General features: G+C 39.6%; 1 protein-coding gene across 9 annotated transcripts in view; it reads left to right on the top strand.

The window, feature by feature from the left end:
* The window catches only part of ptprk (protein tyrosine phosphatase receptor type K), a 106,609-nt gene that overhangs the window by 30,592 nt on the left and 61,120 nt on the right, over positions 1 to 14,897 (top strand). For all 9 annotated transcript variants that reach the window (XM_085382849.1, XM_085382855.1, XM_085382853.1 and 6 more), the window contains one exon: positions 13,096 to 13,218. In XM_085382849.1, coding sequence (XP_085238975.1) covers positions 13,096 to 13,218 — 123 coding nt within the window. The remainder of the gene's footprint in view (positions 1 to 13,095; positions 13,219 to 14,897) is intronic.

The following is a 14,897-nucleotide window of genomic DNA, read 5'->3' as shown; positions in this document are numbered from 1 at the left end:
AGGCATGTTGGTTGTGCACACAACATCAACTTGTGTCAAAGATGAACCACAGAGTTTAACCTGTAGTTCATTTACGCTGAATCAGTTGAGGAGTTTGTAAACTTGTAGCTTTTTCCCATGATTTGGTTTCCTTTCACACAGAGATAACTCAAAGCGAACCAAAACGCGTGACTACAAACCTCATGTCCCTCAGAGTAACAAAATTAATTGCAGGAAGAAGGTGGTGTTCTGGACTGTTGCCTAACATGGACAATTGACATTCATTTCACAGCTAGTTGTGTACTCTCAACATGTGTTTATGGCCAGTCTGTATACTCTGTATATCTGTCATACTCTGCTGCCTCTCAGAACGCAAAGCGTATCTGGCTTAAAGTGTTTAGCTCAAATGTGCAACTCCCTTGGTACCTGGGTCAGATCACTTTCTCACCATAAACAAATCATTCTGGAATTGGTTTGTTACTGGTCCTTCAGTGGGTCTCTGTGTGACTGTTTAAGTCCACACTTGAATGCAGTTACCATGCACATATCTGCAAACGCACCATTGGGAAACTAAATCAGAGTTGATTGTAAACAGACTAAACAGCACAGGTGTAAAGCACCCTAAGCTTAGGGCTGAACAAGGTTGTGATTGAGGCAGGAAGTTGTTTTTCGTTGGTGCTAAACCCAGCTTAGCACAGATGTCCGTGAGTCATAGCTGATCCAAAAGACTGTAAAGTAGCAAACAATTTACTCTTTATTTAGAAACTGGACATCAAAACTGGGTGAACCTGTTAAACTGTGCACACAACTATTGCAAGTATTACCGGTTGTATTTGAAACACATCTTTGGTCTTTAAATGTTCCCTTGTGGGTGCAACGGACAGTTTACATACCTTTGCAGATTATCTCTTGATGCTATGCATACGTTTGTCCAGAGATGAGGTTTGTTTTAAACAAGTATCAGTATTAAGATGCTTCTGTATTTGATTGTTGTTGTTGTCTATGAGGCCATCTTTCAAAATAACTCTCAGGCTGCGCTAAACAGAATTCCCCTTTAATATACACCTGTCTCTTGACATAAACATACTGATGACTGCGCATCCCATGCTGTAAATATTAGTCTGTGTTGATTTACATCTGTACACATGGCTTTGACAGTTGTGGCATACAGCTGTGGACCTGATAACATTCTCACATATCAGTTTTTAGCCTCAGCACAGCCATCTCGACACACAAACAGAAATGTGTAAAATGTGTTTTAGTCTCAGAACTAGGTGCTTTGGTAGTTGTCTGGCCTGTTAGCATGTTATTCCCAATTGTATGTCTTCCCTTTGTTTGGGTCTCTATGGTTTCCACTGCTGTGTAATGTGCTCTTTCTCTGTGCTGGCACTGAAAAGTAAATTTCCTCCAGGACAGTAAATGCTATCGTTAGGCATCTTTTGTTGTTCGACAGAACTGTGTCACAAGCACAGATAAAAGAGATTTTTTGACACATTATTTTTTTCTATATGAGATTTTTTTTCATATCTGATTTTTATTGGTTTCAGAAGTCCCAGAAACATTTTTCCAATTGTTATTTTAGGCGCCTTTTTTTCTCCTTTGAAGCTGGATATTTTAGAAGCTTTTTTTAAAAGTGTTTATTTGTTTGTCTGTCTTTTTCTTTCTCTCCATCTCTGCCGGTCTCTCCAGTATTAGTGCTGTTTCAGGTTGTTCTTTGTGTGTCGTGGGTAGAACTGCTTTTTGTCCGACAGGCTGAACAACAGAAGTGCTTCTGCTGCACAAACGTAGGATAGGCTAAATCCGACCCGCCAGTCAGTCAGTCAGTAAATCAGTCAGCAAGCGTTTGAACCAGCTTGCTGGACAATTGGGGAAGTCAGCCAGGCAGTTCAGTGTGTCACCATCCACAGTGCTGACTTGCTAAGCTAGCTGCTTTAGATTAACCTGCTTATAGCTCTGGGTGTTTTTTTCTCAACTCACAGTTGAGTTTCCTTCTCTTCCTACTTGTCCACTTCTTTACCTCTTCCCTTCTTTGGCAGTCTTCTTCCATGTACTTCACTTTTGTTTTTACTAAATTTCCTTCACCATCTGGATTTAGTTATCGTGTGTCCCTGTTAGAGTATGTGTATATGTGTGTGCATGTCTGTGGGGGTTGGTGTTTAATGTGTGTTTGTTCTGCTCTTATCTCATCCACACCAGACCTGCTTTCCAGTCCAAAACCTCAGCTGTGCCCTGATTGGCTTAAAAACAAACTGCATCCTGCCCACCCCTGTGATTGGGCCATTCAAATCACCTACAGTGGCTAAAGCATTATTTGATTGTATTCTCCTGGTAATTCATCAGTTAGTTATCAGGTAACGTCATGAATGCTTTAGTGGCACACTGTAATGACGGTTTGCTGGCTCTGGTGGCATGTGGATACATACAGGTGCAGAGTTGCTTGTGCTCTGCCCAAATGCAGCTGACCGACTGCCAGCAATCATTCTGACCCCATTCTGTCCGCTATTGATTCCTTTTCATTTCAGCCTCCTTTTGTATAACTCGATGGGAAATGTCCATCTAGGCTCAGTCTCATTGAGAAGTGTCATTGAGCTGTATAGTATAGTAAAACCTAGTAGTCATTAGATCTTATGAATAACAGATCACTCGCATCATGTTTAGAAACTTGGTGTGGAGTGCTGCAATAAATTATTAATTGCCTTCCGAATTTTTCCCCACTTTGAGTCATAATTTGGTTAAAGTTTATGCAGGCTTAGTGTCTACAGTGAATCATCCAGTCAGCATGTTTGAGGTCAAGTGTGTGGTGAAGGGTGGAGAGAGGGAACCAGTTGAGACTTGTTGTGTGAGGATCTTACTCAAAAGAAAAACTTCGAGCTGTACTTTAAAGTCTAAACTGAGCTCAACGCAGACTAAAAGTTTAATGATGACTCATTCAGACTGACACACGCTGATGTGGGATCTGATTGTGCCGATGGTTTATGGGTTAGTTTCTTTGTGACATTATTGGATACCAATGTCTAGAGTCATCCTAGCACTTAATTGCCAGTCGTAAAGCTTCTCAGTCGGTTTTTCAGAACTTCCTATTGCTACAAAAGAGGAAAAAAAAGTTGACCGGTCATGTTTGACAAAAAGCTGAAGTGTGTCAGTGTTCCCAGAGCACTATATTTTTTTTAATCAAATTGTTAAATGGGCACCTCGTGTACAAAACACTGCCAGAAAGAGACGGAAAGAAAGGGGTGGACAGGGAGACAGTAAATGGAGTAGTGGGTGTGGGGAGAAGTAAATGGGTGAACAAACACACAAAAAGGAGGGGATGGGTTAGCTTTCATGAGAACGAGTGAAATCTGACTCTCTTCTGGGCTTATGAGTGAACTCATTCACAGACAGGGAGACGTGAAGAGGGAGGGAGGTAAAAAAGAGGTGAGGAGGATTTCCCAATTTTTTCCGGTGAACGACGAGCTCTCTGCTCCGTCTCTATCATCCCCCACCTTCGCTCCTGCCCTCTCCTTCTCCTGCCTTATCTGCCAGCCAGTCAATCAGCATGTGAAGTTACTTTAAATGTCAGCATTTGAATAGGAATAGAGATTAACGATGCTGAGATAGACACAGAGCCTAAGACTGAGAGCGCAGGAGAGCCAGGAGGGAGGTGAATATCATAAAGATAGTGTCTGTGGAAGACTTCGACCCCAGCTAACAGTGCGAACAGCTAGATGCAGACACACACACACATACACTGTACTGCCCAGAAAAAGAAAAAAAGATATTCTCAAAGAAGTGTGTTTTACTTAAGGTGCAGGTATCATGTTGCCATCATGAGGGATTCAGACCTAAAGCTGCTTTCAAAAATCAACTACGGAAATTCTCGGGGGAATCTGACCAGAATGTTTTCAGGGTTTTTTAAAAGAATTCATGTCAGTGACATTCTCTTTATTGGAAATGCGATATTGGTACCTGATTAGAACATGCAGGAGCCAGTAAACAATTACTTACTAGCTTTGAATGCAGAAGACAGTTACCTGCACTATTTTGACTTTGGCACAAATCTCTGCAGTGATTAAGGACTGCTTACTTTTGCGGTCTATATATGACAGCATATTCGGTTTTCAGATGTTGGCCAGGCCCAAAAAACGCCCCAAAAACCCAACTATGTTGTCTTGGGAAGTTGCGATAAGTATTATTCATTATTTTATGGTGTCTCAAACGTAATAATGAACATGTTGATTGAAAAAAAAGCAGTTTAATAATCTGTAATGAAAGTCTTCTAGTGCTCAAATGATTGCATGAATAATCAAGAAGACATTATTTGCTCCAGCTTCTTCCATGTGAGTGTGCTGCAGGTTTTTTCTTGATTAATCACTCAATATTAAAGAGCTCAAAAACGACTGAAAAATATCTGACCAACAGTTCAAAACATAACCATGTTGTCACAGGTGAATGCCAACAAATATTTTCAGAAGGAAATAGAAAATACATTTAAGATGAGACAAAATCTTAAAAACCAAAACAGTAATTTTGGCATAAAAACATCAATTAAGTTGACTTTTGAGTAAAATCTCTAGTCTCCAATTACTGCCCAAACAGCACACCGTCACATACACGTATACACATGTCGAGATTAGACTTGACATCCTTTAATTCATATCAAGTGTGTACCTGCTTGCCCCAGGGCAATAATAAAAGCGTTTCCAGACAGTGTGATTCAACATCACAGAAAAAGAGCAGCAGAGTATTTTCCTTTTGAGACTGAAGCTTTTTAATGATAAGGTTGCCATGTGGAACCAAATGATTTCCTTAATAAAGGGCAACTATATTAAAAAAAAAAAAAGTTACTCTGTTCCTTTTCCTATTATGCTGTGTAACAGTGATACTGCGATGGCAGGTCATTAGTACGTTGTTCATGCCTCATTGTGTGCTGATAGTTCTTTTTGTTTGCACTTGTCCAAGCAGAGGAGTGTTTTCAGGAACAAATTGAACTTCCTTTGTCTCACGGCACAGCAGTGAGAGGCTCATTCACCAGCAAAAGTCTCTGTAATAACAACTTTACACAAAAAGCACTCAAAATGCAGAAAGCGTTTTACAGAATACAACTCTAAATTAGCATTTGGCTCTAGAGGTTATATTTACTTTTGCCGAAAATATATTCCATCCGCACATCATGCCGTGAAGGTTGTGCTTGCCTTTCACCAGCTGACCAAATCATCAGTTTGTGGGAAATAATGTGGCTTTTTGAAAACTGCTTGGGTTTGAATTTGAGCTGAATGCTAGCGTTAACCCCAAGAAAGGAGGGGTTTGGGGGGGAGGAGAAGATAGTCAGGGTTGGAAGGACAGACCTGCTCCTCACAGAAGGAAAAATACACATTTCTGTTTTACTGTTACTGTCAAAGGAAACTCCTGAATCAGCTGAACACACACAGACACCCAACTACACGCACACACCTACACACACATGCACACGCACTCACACACACGTCTCAGATTCAATTACAGCATTGTGAGATGAAGGAGAAATTCTTCAGCCTTCAGCACTTCCAATTAAACTACTGCTCTGAGTTTGTGCATGCACGAGTGTCGGGCTGTGTGTGACGGTGTGCACATGCCTGTGTGTTGCTACACAAGTCGTGCGCGTTTGCGTGAGCGATTGCGCGTGCCACTGTGTATGTTTAACAGTCGAGGTGTGTGTATATGGGTCTCGGCTTTGATGGCGTCGCGCTGCGCTGCAAGGGCCACTGAACCGTGACGAGCCAGTGTGTGTGTGGTGTGTGTGTGTGTGTGTGTCAGTCTCTCTGATGTCACCTTGTATCATTTCAGGCTAATTTCACCTATTCTCAGAGAGGGTGAGAGAGAACAAGAGGCAGCGAGAGAACAAAAAAAGTAGAGAAGACACACAGAAAGTAAATGATAAGGTACAACTTTATTAGTGTCCTTGAGGTGGTAAGCATCAGGGCTGCACAGTGCACACAGATTAAAAGCAACAAACAGGAATATACTTTATCATAGTGGAATACCAAAAACATGTTATAAAGGGTTTTTTGTATAACACTACAACATAGATGGTATGCTGCCTCTTTTGCATTAATTCCTCCTTTTACTTCAGCTTCTCTGGCACATTAGAGCTAAAAACTGAAAGCACTGTAGTGATTCATTGGTATGAAATGTGCCACAAAGCCACATGTGATTATAGATTCGGGTGAGCTAATGTAATTATTAACTGGACTAAGCCAAAATTGTGATGATTTGGTGGGAAACAGGATTACTGGTGGTTGGAATTGGTTTTTAATGATGTAAATGTAATTATTGTCCTTGAAAATAATAATTTCCATTTGTCGAATAGACAGTTCTCTTCTCTTCTCTTCTCTTCTCTTCTCTTCTCTTCTCTTCTCTTCTCTTCTGAATAGGGCTGGTGTGATTTCCGCCAAATTAATTTCTCTGTTTCTTTTTGAGCTTGTCTCTTCAACTTCCCTTCATATCTTTATACCCTTTCCCTCTGTTTCACCCTCTTTCACTCATGTTGTATTATCTCCTCTCTGGTGATAATATCTATCCCTGCAGACAGAAACAGAGCTCTTCTGATAAATACTAGACAGACTTAGTAGTGAGAGGGAGAATCAAGACTTCTGTTGCACGTACATTGGAGAAAGAATGTATATTGTTTGTCTTAGTGAGAGCCAAGATACCACTTGAACTTCTAAGTCCTATACATTCCTGAGCAGATTTATGTTGCTTTATTTCAGCTTGTGATCAGAGGGTCACCTGATCTGTAGCGATGTTATGGCCCTCTGATCCGCTGAAATATAAAACAGGTAAGAAGATAGAAACAAAGTGCATACCTTGCATGCAGAACTCTGCACGTAAAACCAGCCTTATGTAGATCCTGATATGATACTATGTGATGTGACAGACCTTAAACCTTATATCTGTACATGAACAATGGCATTTATTGTACTGTTGTTTTGTCTTTAATTGTGGTTAAGTCCTCATTTCTTTACAAAATTAACACTGCCAAGTTTTAGAAACTTCCTAATATAAGAGCAACATATGTGTAGTTCACTACTTTATATTAAGTACATAAAATGAGTGCATTCAGTACTTGCTAAATGACGTGGTATTGTAATGGCACTGATAAAATGCTTTTAAGAGGTGTTGCCGGTACATAAACACTAGAGATGGTTCATTTTCCCTCATTGCTACATGGCTGTTAGGAAATAGGAAGGTGTTATAATATGTAAGCTGTATCTTTGTGCCAGTTTTAATTGCTCAACTTCTGATCTTCTGATCGTATCTGAGGAGCTGGCAGATATACAGAGATTTTTGCATAGTAAGATTCAGACATCCATCCATAGAGACAGAAGTCAAACAAAACCTGTCTGTAAGACTTTTGTAGAAATTGCAACATAGCCCAATGTTCAGTGGCATTGAAAATCCGCAAACATTTAGTTAGACATTTCAGACCACATAGTTAGTTTTTGTATCATGCAGCCTTTTATAACAACTGATAACAACAACTTTCTAGTTGTTTATTGAATTGACACTATTAAATAAAACCAAGGCCACCCTGCACTGTTAAATTCTCACATTTTTCAGAGAAACTTTGTCAGCTGAGGATAAATTTGTTACAAGGACACTCGTATTGACTGATTTGATAATCATTTCTCTCTTGGTTTCTTTTGTCATAACAAGATTTCCTGAATTATCTTGAGAACATATTAAAAAAAACATCTCAGACCTTCATTTGATTTAAACATGTCCCTGAGACTTTTATCTGAGCAGACTTTAGCCGTTAGATATGATTTAATACTGCCTATTCTGCAGATCGGGTAGATCAAATTAAAGCAAAAGCTAATCAAACTGTCTATTGTTTCACGTTTTTGCCAATGCCAGCTAATAATCTCGATCTTAACTAGTAATTGAGAAATGGGCCTCTTCCTTTCAAGGGACCCCCTGGGGTCTGCCTGCACACGTGTTTTCAAACAGTTTTGGTCAAAGGACTTTTGTCTGATTCACCTTATAGAGGTGGAGGTCAATGCAAATCACCACAAAATGATTTTGAGTGACGGTGGCAGATGTTGTCTATGGAAGCCCGTTTCCGCCACTAAAAAAAAAAAAAAAAGGATCCATAACTCAAAATTTTGAGTTATTTTCTTGAAATTTCGAGTTATTTTCTCGAAATTTCAAGTTATTATCTCGAAATTTCGAGTTATTATCTCGAAATTTCGACATATTAACTCAAAATTTTGAGAAAAGCAACTCGAAATTTCGAGTTAGCGCTGCCAATCAGTAATCTACGTGAATGACGTCATTTCCATGTTACCCGGAAGCTGAAGCCCTCAGCTACAAATGCTACAGCTAAGCTACCGGTATTACATCCAGTCGTGAATGCACAGATTGCTGAGTGTTTTCAGCCTGGCTTCACAAATGATGTGTTATTAGCTGAATCACATGGTGTTACTATCAGCAAACATACTTTAATTTGTTGGGATCCGTTTTTGAGTGCGCGGTCCTGCGCCATATGCTTCCGGGTAACAAGAAAGCGACCTCATTCACGTATATTTTTGATTGACAGAGCTAACTCGAAATTTTGAGAAAAGTAACTCGAAATTTCGAGTTATTTTCTCGAAATTTCGAGTTATTATCTCGAAATTTCGAGTTATGGATACTAGCTTTTTTTTTTTTTTTTAGTGGCGGAAACGGGCTTCCATAGTTGTCTGATGCCATTCAACGGTCTTTTAGATAGTGGCTGTCCCATTTCCCTCTGCCTCTGTGTATCTCTGTGTGTAGGTGTGTGTGGTTTTGTTTCTCTCTCTGCCCTTGAGCCTTTATCAAGTCCTTCTAATTATTTTATTATGCAAATGAGTCACCATTATTTCATTAGCGAGGCAGCCAATCACAGAAGCTGATTATAAAGTGATTAGCATGCAGTTGGGTTCTCTTGCTCTCTCCGTGTCCTTGTGAATGGAGGAGAGGGTGGCAATAATGACCCATCTGGACACAAACTCATGCATATACATGTACTTTGAAAATTGTCAAAATAGTTACACAGTTTTATCGAGCAAACACATACAGAGTGTAGTAGTAAGACAGAAGCACACACAGTATTTCTAATCATAACAATTATATTCATTGTAAGCTGTTTTACAGCTGCCAGGTCAACGTGATCAGATCATGTCAACACGTAAAACACTAATCACAGTTATTACAGGGCACCCTTTGTTCAACTTATATATATATATGTATATATATATATATATATATATATATATATATATATATATATATATATATATATATATATATATATATATATGTTGACAACACTGCAGTGTGTAAAAAGCAAAGGGTTTTGAAAAGTACAAAATCAATCTCTTAATTTTTTTGTCAGGCCCTTCCTGAAGATTATTTTTGCAGTCCTGGTAAAGGCTGGGAAAAGCTTTTAGAGAAGCTTGAAAAGAAAACTGAGAATTATGGAAGGTGGCATGTCTTAAGCTTGGGATTAATTTTTTTTTTTCATTCTTAATCAGAGGCAAAGACTGGAAAAAATAATTACCTGTGGGAAAAAATTAATATTTCAATATTTAATATGAAGTATTTCATATAATTCATTATAGCTAAGGATCCAAAATGTCAGAAATTGAGGTCATAGCTTCTTTAAATTTGGCATGTGTGGTGTTCCAGAGAACTCGCCAATCCTCGATTTCACAATCCAAGATGGCAACAGTGCCTTTCAGTTGTTTTATGATACAGTTCTAAGAGCTGCCATAGACTCAAATAGAAGAGGAAACAATATGATGTACAAAAAAAGGAGGACAATATTTGGGGACCGAGCAGTAATGATGAGAACGTGAAAGCTGGTCATTATTTGTGACAAAGCCAGCGATCCATATATTTCTGCTCCCCTCATCTTCTGTCTTTGAGCTTGTTTTGGTTTTCCAGTCAGCAGCTCAGCTGTTTTGTTTTCACTCTGAGTGAACTCATTGCTTTGTTTTTGGTCACGAGATTCAGCTGTTTCATCTGAAGATGCCGTAAACACCCAACATTCACAAACTGCTCAGCAACAAAAGGCAGACAAGCAGAAGTAGCGGCTAGCTGAAAATACTTTTAGCAGCTAAGAAGCCAGAGATTTCCCAGAGGGAAATGCTAACCAAAGTCAGAACTAAAAAGGAGAGTGAATATCAAATTTACATTCATCAGGGGGCCAGAAGTCGACTCGGAATAAATGATGATGTTGCTAACTATCTACTGAAGGGTAAACATGCATCTGTTCACTAACAAGTTACCACATCAATTTAAAAGTTGATGCTATGCTGCCCTTATTACCCAAGAAATCAATTACTGCATGTTTAATTTCAGCATTTACCACTAGCAGAGCACACCAAACACAAAATAGAGGTCAGTAATTCTTGACATTTGACATTACGTTAAAGTATAAAAAAACAGATTGGCTCAAGTCCCTACAACATTTGAGCAAAACATGGCTCATCATTTTGCTGCTGAGTGTTTCAGCTGAGGCAAAAGAGTAGTTCAAAGTCTGCTCATCTCATTATTGGCAACAAGGATTTGCTGTCAGATGCATGTGTCTGCTGATGTGTGTGTTGGTTTAGGTTGGCAGGACATTTAGGAAAGGGAGAAGTGTTAACTGAGAACGTGGGCGGGTTAGCGTGAGGTTTGTGTATGTGCAGACACTTTCGCACATATTTAGTTTTTGCAGGCCCCTTTTCAGCGCGTACACACAAAAACAGACATTTTGTTTAGTATGTTACCGTCTCGTGTGCGTGTGAGTGAGTGAATATCTTTCAGAGGTGTGCAAACAAGGACAGAGAAGTGCTCTCCAACTGAAAATGTTGATTTAATATGGCCTGTAAAGCTGAATTTAAAACTAGGACATTTTTTCTTCACTGCTAAGCCAAGGTAAAATACCTCTTGTACCACGGCTTGTATCAGAGCCGAGTGGAATGCTGGGCATTTATGTGTACACAATTAAAAACTCATGAAACACATTTAAAACACAGCTTGTTTAAATCAAATGCTTCTGTACTCAAAGGTAGAAATTCCACAGAAGAACCTGAATAAAGCTGCTATTGTACGTTCTCTGTAGTGTCAGTGAATAAAAGAAGGGCTACACAAACGCTGTAGCAGGTAAACCAAGGCTAAGTGCATCTGCAGTGTCACAACGTAGCAGTGTATGATATATAGAAAACTGACAAAACAAGCTATTACACAGATTTCATTTATTCATTGTAGTTTCCAGTCAAAAGAATTACTGAGATACATAGTATAGAGTAATAACTACACAAAGAAACTGCGGGAAAGAAGCTGTGTTTCTGATTTTTGTCACTCAGTTTTGATAAAACAGGAAGTTATTTTCCAGACCACACTGTATGGAGGCAGTCAGGGACAGCAAACACACTTACACTTCGCTTTACAGATCAACATTTTCTTCTTCTCCAGTCCATTTGTGTAACTTGTTATGTGTGATGTATGGCACTGGGTGTTTAGTTCTTTATTTGTTCAGTGTTCGGTTTGAATGCATGCAGGTTTGTAGATGTGGGATACTTCCATGCACGTAAAAACACATTTTTAACACATGCAGAGAAAGTTACATGACAGCAAGATGCAAACTGACTCGCACACTGCGGAAGACAGGAGTTTTACACAAACAAACACACAAATGCTGTGCACGACAACAAAGAGTTTCTATATCTAATTTAATGTATAGTAGTAGTAGTTTTTTTTTTATTGTGCTGTGTGTGCACATGTCCCTGCATGTTTTTGCACAGTGACCGGAGGTGACTTGCCATGACAAAGACTTAATTGAACTGAATGGGAGTGAACTGAACTGCACGAAGAGAGGTTGGTTTAAAGAATGATGCCGAGAGGAATGTGATCCAGTGCCTCGCCAAGGCTGTGAGTCACATCCAGCCGTGCAGCCAGCAGTTGAAGACAGTCGCTTAGTTTGATGTTAACTTGTTTCTCCTCCGGCGGCGGCTGTCACCTCTTGGTATGCCTCTGTAGCGGGAGCTCAGATCAGTGGGGTATCTGAGGGCCTGTCGTTCTGCTCTCCATCACAGCCACCACAGTTTGCTCTAGGACACAGGTAGCAAAGCTGTACCGCTAACTGAAGGCTAGGAGATTTATGTAGCTGGCAGTCCTGGTTGCTGATAGTGCTTCATGGTGGCTTGCTCACTCATTCCTTCTTCCTTTGTGTATTTATTTTGTAGTATAGTGATTTGAATATAAATATGCTATTATACTTCATGAAATTGAGGTTTTAAAATAAGGTTAAATCTTGCCTAAACAAAGTCATTGTCAAGTGATAATCAAGGCAAACAGTGGCTGCTTTTTATAAATGATATTTAAGATCTTTTTAAATGCTACAGTATTTGTTTCCGAGCGCCTACTAACATTTTAATTACAAACAGTTTCGTTTCATCATAAGTTAACGTGAATATAGATGTCTAACTTAATAAATGTATTGTGATTTCATTTTTCATAGTAGACTTTATCCATCTCAACAGTGGGAAATAAAAAAAAGGGCATAAAGGACACGTCTCTGTGACCACTAACTACCAGAGACTTGAATCAGATGGCATTTTGGCTTTTCTTAGCCATGTCTCTTCTGGCCATTTTATTAACACAAGCTGCGCATAACTGCTAGGCCAATGAATCAGATAGCAAGTAGTAGCCTGAATGCTGTTCCTATCAGCAATATAGCCAGAACAAACTGCATATCATTTTAAGTTGATTGGTTCAGTTAGCTGTCAGGGACAAGTGATGTCTATCTGTGTTAGAGCAACTTCCTGTTTAGGCGGAGCCAGAGGCGGTCAGCTCACACATGGTTGTCCCAAGGCTGTGGCGATGGGCTCAGATGATCAGCTGAAGGCTCTGCTGGCTGAGTCAGAGGTGATCCTAAGTGGCCCTGAGTGATAAGTGTCGGAGCTCAGACTTTGGTGGTTTTTTAATGAGCTGAGACAACCGCACACATATAAAAAAGCACAAAAGAAAGGTTTGAAACATGACTCAAAGTCAAGTTTAAAAAAATGTGTTCGCTTACTCAGTCAAGGCAACAAACTTCATCTTTGTCTTTTTGTAAATTTAACTACGTTTTGTTGTTTCTCTTTTCTGCAGGAAGTTGTACATTTGATGAGGGCTTCTCTCAGTGTGACTACCAACAAGATCCTTACGATGACTTTGACTGGACGCACATCAACACCCAGGAATTGCCATATGTCTCACCACACCTGCCACAAGGTGAAGCTCAAATTCCTTTCCCCTCATGTTTGTCATCTCCTACTTCATCACCTCAAAGTGTGGAAAGCAGCTTATTGTTTAATGCAGTTTGAAGTGCTTGAGCTCTTTTTCGAGTTTCACCATTTTTTAGATGTAATTTCTTCTTATTACTGCAGCACATTTATTATGCAGGATTATTACTGCTCTGCTATATCCCAACTATATCCGTCAACTTCTGATAATCACATCGTGTATATGCTGAACTATGAACAGCGGTTTGCAACTTTTGGTTGTTGTTTTTTTTTGGTTGCTTTCCCCTAAAAAATGTTTCACTGAGTTGTTAGCAGCTACATTTTTTGTCTAATTTTCTCAGGTGGTTTCATTTAAACAACTATACAAGCCTAATTCTGATGCAGAATTACCCAATATTTCAAAAAAGCAAAAATAATTTTGCAGAGCAGCTTTTTCCCCTCTCAATTAATCATTCCATGAGCCTGCAGATGTAGTTTGCTCCCTTTTGGAGGGGGTCAGCCCCTAGGCTGGGAATAACTGGACTAAATGACCGAAGCGTATGCAGTATAAAACTAGCTCTACCTCGGGCAGCTGCCGCAGCAAAATGCTTCTTACATATTGATGCATCGGTGTTCTGCAGATCACATACTTTCATTTTGATGCTTTAAGTTTATTTTGCTGATAATACTAGTTTTGTACTCTGGCTGAAGTAGGAGCTGATTGACTGACTTTTACTTTAATGGAATATGTATATATCACTGTACAAGTTCTTGGTGCTTTTTCCTCTCCTCTCCTCTCCTCTCCTCTCTAATCAGTTGTTTTTTTTCTTCATGATGATGATGAAGGGGAAATTAAATCTTTCTGCCTCAGGGCTGAGGGTCTAATTAACAGAATATGAGGTCATTAATCAACGGCAGGGAACAGGGAAGGTTGCCTGCTTTACAATGTTAAAACCAAAATGTTATAACAGTAACCAGCTATGCAATGTTGAAATGGTAACTAGCTTTACAAAAAACCACAGAGTAAGAATGTCAAGTGGAAGTATGAACCTAACCACATTAAGGAAACTGTGTTGCAGTGTAGCACCACAAACATAGTTTGCTTCTCAGCATTGTTTCTCCTTTCCTTTCCTTGTCTTTTTGATCTCACGTTACCTTGATTCTTTTCACCCTCTTCTCTTACCACTTCTTTCCTCTGACCTCTCCTCTTCCTCTGTTGTGGAAGATTAGGATTTTGTTTCCATGACAATGCAGTGCTGGTATTTATCTCTCAGACTTATCTTCATGACAACCCAGGCTCGCTGACATTTAGAGAAAGGTTCATTTAAAAGTCGACTTTTTACAATTTTCACACACAAAGACCCACTTTGTGTGTCGTGCATGTGTGGTCTTGCATGTAATTAAGCACTGACACAAGAGTGTGGTGCCCAGTGGTACAAAGCCAAAGTCTATCATTTAGCATTATTAATACCAAGTGGTGTCACTGTGCTGAGAGGGCAGCGTTGGCAGCCTGAAGAGGTTAAATACCTTGCCTAAGAGTGCAGAGGTAATGGCTGCAATTAACATAGCATTAATGGCTGTTGAAGCTAGTGGAACGAGCAGGGGCATGGGGATGGCAGAGCAGGTTAATGGTTTGGAGATGTTGGTTGCTAAAGGGGAGGTTCAGAGCCTTGCCTAAAGGTATGGGAG

This window comes from Rhamphochromis longiceps, linkage group LG15, assembly GCF_057381845.1.
Source record: "Rhamphochromis longiceps isolate RC_006_pf linkage group LG15, R_longiceps_female_GT1.1, whole genome shotgun sequence".
Classification (NCBI taxonomy): domain Eukaryota; kingdom Metazoa; phylum Chordata; class Actinopteri; order Cichliformes; family Cichlidae; genus Rhamphochromis; species Rhamphochromis longiceps.
Note: the sequence above shows the minus strand (reverse complement) of the source record. Positions and strands in the feature narration are given on the sequence as shown.